The following is a 3,803-nucleotide window of genomic DNA, read 5'->3' on the forward strand; positions in this document are numbered from 1 at the left end:
ATGGTACTGTACCAGATTGGTAGAGAGAAAAAAAAAAAAACATTTCAATACACATACAAACTCAAAATCTAGGCACAAATATGGAGTGGGACCTTTATTTTCCTATAATAATCATCCTTATCACAGGCTTTGTTCTTATAGCAGGGAAAGGAATGTTCCTTACTCTTCTCAATTCAAAATCAACCTGAATTTGCATCAGGAGACACTCTACAGAGCTTTTCTAAAATAAAAAGATTTAGAACACACAGGTAAAACTCACCAAGCTACAAACAAACAAAAAAGCTGGAAATTGTTTATAATTATATCCCTGATATTAACCAAAATAAATAAATTGAAGAGACAGGAAGAACAAAAAAGAATAAATAGAAAACCCTTTCTAAAATACAGTTTTAAATTAGCTATTTTTAAATTTTTATTTTATTATTAAAAAAGCATAAATGTACCTTGCAAGAACTTTAAATACAGAGATAAGTAAAAATAAAAAGATAAACAGTCTGCTTCTGTTATCAATAAAAGTGTACACAGTGCCACTGTTGTATTTCTTTGGTATAATTATTTAAAATAAATTAATCTGGTAACATAGCTTTAAAGAATAGTAGTGCTGAAATGTAATGTTTTATCCAAAAAGAATAACATACCATGAAATTCTGTTAATTTTGATTCAAGCACATAGAATTCAAGATATCTTCTATAGACAGACCAGTGTTCAGGCTCGTGTCCAACTGTAAATTGAGTAAACACACACTGAGTAACAAATAATTTTAACACCCTAAAAGAATGCCATATTTAAAACATTAAGAATACAAAGCTGGCTGGGCACGGTGACTCGCGCCTATAATTCCAGAACTTTGGGAGATTGAGGCGGGTAGATCATTTGAGGTCAGGAATTCGAGACCAGCCTGGCCACCATGGTGAAACCCTGCCTTTACTAAAAATATACAAATTAGCCTGGCATGGTGGCGGGCATTTGTAGTCCCAGCTACTCAGGAGTCTCAGGCAGGAGAATCGCTTGAACCTGGGAGGCAGAGGTTGCAGTGAGCCAAGATTGCATCATTGCACTCCAGCCTGGGCAACAGAGTGAGACTCTGTCTCAAAAAAAAAAAAAGAATACAAAACTGGAAATTATTCCACAGTCATAATTTGTTATTTTTGGCATAACATTATTAACAAATTTTATCCCGTATTTTAGGTACCTAGAAGTGACTAATAAATTTTATCTATTATGAAGTTATCTCAAGAAAATACACTTTTTCTATACGGAATCAGAGTTGACAGAAACTTTAAAATATCATGCAATTATGATTTTTTTTAAATGTCACCAAAATAATGTATTTCACAAAAATTTTTTTTATTGATTTTGGGTCTCTCAAATATTTACCATGTTGTCCTAATTTAACATAGTACAGAGCAGTACTAACCAATAGAAGTTGAGGCTGTAGTGAGCCACAGTCATGCCACTGTACACCAGCATAGGCAACAAAGCAAGACCCTCCCTCAAAAAGAAAAAAAATTAAATTAAAAAATAAAATACAAGTTTTAAGATTTTGGGGGTTTTATTTTTAAGTTACTGTGCCATAAATTATTATAATTTATGTTAAATTATTAACCTTTTAAAATAAAGCATAAAAATTAAAGGCAGTTGTCATAAAGCAAAACCAAAAGTATATTCCAAACAAAACTAAGTTTGAAACAGAAATCAGACTCTATTATTGACAATGGTTTGGCTGTCCACCTGTCAGAATGCTGAGAGAACACCAACTACTAAGAGTAAACAGCAACTCCAACAAAATCAGGCAGTATGGCCTAAGACCTGGACAGAATAAGACTCTGCCTGGTATTTGGTTATGATAGGAAAAATTATAACTAGCTACTCTGGGCATTCTTCCTTCCCAATTCCTGTGTCCCATGTTCTTGAAACAGGATCAGCTTTTGAAGAAAATCAGAAAACCTAATACTTTTTGAAAAATAAATAAGAATAATTAGCATTGATCTTCACACTACCACTTAGTTATCCTCTCAAAACCATTTTCTAACATTGTCACTTTTTTCCTTCTTTCCTCATAACTCCCTCTTTCTGAGCTCAACTTCATTTTCTGCTCATCATTCTCAAAATATACATGACTTTGTGCTTTTCCCTACACTGACTGACCCAATTCTTGGACAAAGTGCAAAGTGGTGACTGTTTTATTTTTTAATTCGATTTCTTTTTATGAAGTTACAAGTAGGGACTTGAAAGTGGTGACTTTATCCTGCTACAGACGACATTAACCCTTATCTCTTCTACAGTCTATACCTGAAATAATCAAAAGAAAAAATATGGCTAAACATGAAGAAAACTTGTAAAGTTTTAACCATACTTTCATCAGTTCTTTTTCTGGAGACAGGATTTCACTCTGTCTCCAAGGCTGGAGAGCAGTCACAAGATCTTGGCTCACTGCAACCTCCGCCTCCTGGGTTCAAGTGATCTTCATGCCTCAACCTCCTGAGAAGCTGGAACTACAGCACACACCACCATGCATGGCTAATTTTTGTATTTTTAGTAGATAAGGGGTTTCACCATGTTGGTCAGGCTGGTCTCAAACTCCTGACCTGAGGTAATCCACCCGCCTTGGCCTCTCAAAGCGCTGGGATTACAGGAGTGAGCCACCATGCCTGGCCATATTTTCATCAATTCTAATTAGCCCACAAAATGGGTGCGAGAAAATACTGCCTTAATTAAACTAATATAATACCTGATACAGTGCTGTATGGATTCATGATAATTAAGTAAGTATAATGGCTAATGATGGCAACAAAACCATTAAAAGAACATTACATTAAATGCCTGATGGACTGTCAGGTGTCTAGCAGGCTTCACTCAATAACTGTTGATTGAATGAGTTAGTTAACTGCTAACAAAGATAACCTGGGACATCCTAAGCCTTCTTTCAATTTTCTGTTTTGGACACTCTCTTTTGGATATGCAGCTATATTTGTTAGACCTAAGTAGCAAAATGTTTATTGTACCTGAAAACAATACTCATTCATGGGCATCTTTTAAGAAAGGTGTTCAGAAAGCTTCCTACCTGCTCTTCTATCATTTCTTTCAACATCAATACAAAACACAGGAATTCTCTCTTTTTTCTCCTTCCTTTCAGAGGAGGGATCCTCAAAGAAGTCTACATATGGAATGCTAATTTTCCATGCAGCAAGGTTTCGGGGAGTATTAGGTGTGCTCACAGCCTCCACTGGAGAATCATCTTCCATTACAACAATACCTTCTTCAATCTGGAAAAAAATTAACGGGATGAATTTAATATTCCCAATACCTTTAGAATTATAGCATATGAGATACAAGTAAAAAGTAATATGCCCATATCAATTGATAATTTTTTAAGACTCTGAAAGCTAGGTAATATTAAATTTTCTACTGAAAAAATAAAGACAAAAAGTTAAAAACTAAGTTACTAGCGTCAACTCTAAGTTTTGTTCCATCAACTGTGCATGAAAATATAATAGGCCAGGGACAGCGCCTATAATCCCAACACTTGCAGAGGCTGAGGTGGGAGGAATGCTTGGCCCAGAAGTTTGAGACTAGCCTGGGAAACACAGCAAGACCTTGTTGCTACAAATACTTGTGAAAATTTAGTTGGGCATGGTGGTGCGCCTCTGTAGTCCCAGCTACTCAGGAGACTGAGGTGGGAGCATCGCTTGACTCCAGGAGGCTGAGATTGCAGTGAGCCAAGTTTGTGCCACTGTACTACATCCTGGGTGACAGAGGAAGACCCTGTCTCAAAAAAAAAAAAAGAATACAAAACTGGAAA

General features: G+C 35.7%; 1 protein-coding gene across 4 annotated transcripts in view; it reads right to left on the reverse strand.

Annotated features, from left to right (window-relative positions):
• SNX14 (sorting nexin 14) overlaps positions 1–3,803 on the reverse strand; it is an 84,319-nt gene that overhangs the window by 38,975 nt on the left and 41,541 nt on the right. For all 4 annotated transcript variants that reach the window (XM_017509657.2, XM_037731755.1, XM_037731754.1 and 1 more), the window contains 2 exons: positions 3,066–3,267; positions 639–722 (listed from right to left, as the gene is read on the reverse strand). In XM_017509657.2, the coding sequence (XP_017365146.2) occupies positions 639–722; positions 3,066–3,267 (286 nt within the window). The remainder of the gene's footprint in view (positions 1–638; positions 723–3,065; positions 3,268–3,803) is intronic.

Source organism: Cebus imitator, unplaced genomic scaffold (genome assembly GCF_001604975.1).
Source record: "Cebus imitator isolate Cc_AM_T3 unplaced genomic scaffold, Cebus_imitator-1.0 Scaffold418, whole genome shotgun sequence".
Lineage (NCBI taxonomy): Eukaryota > Metazoa > Chordata > Mammalia > Primates > Cebidae > Cebus > Cebus imitator.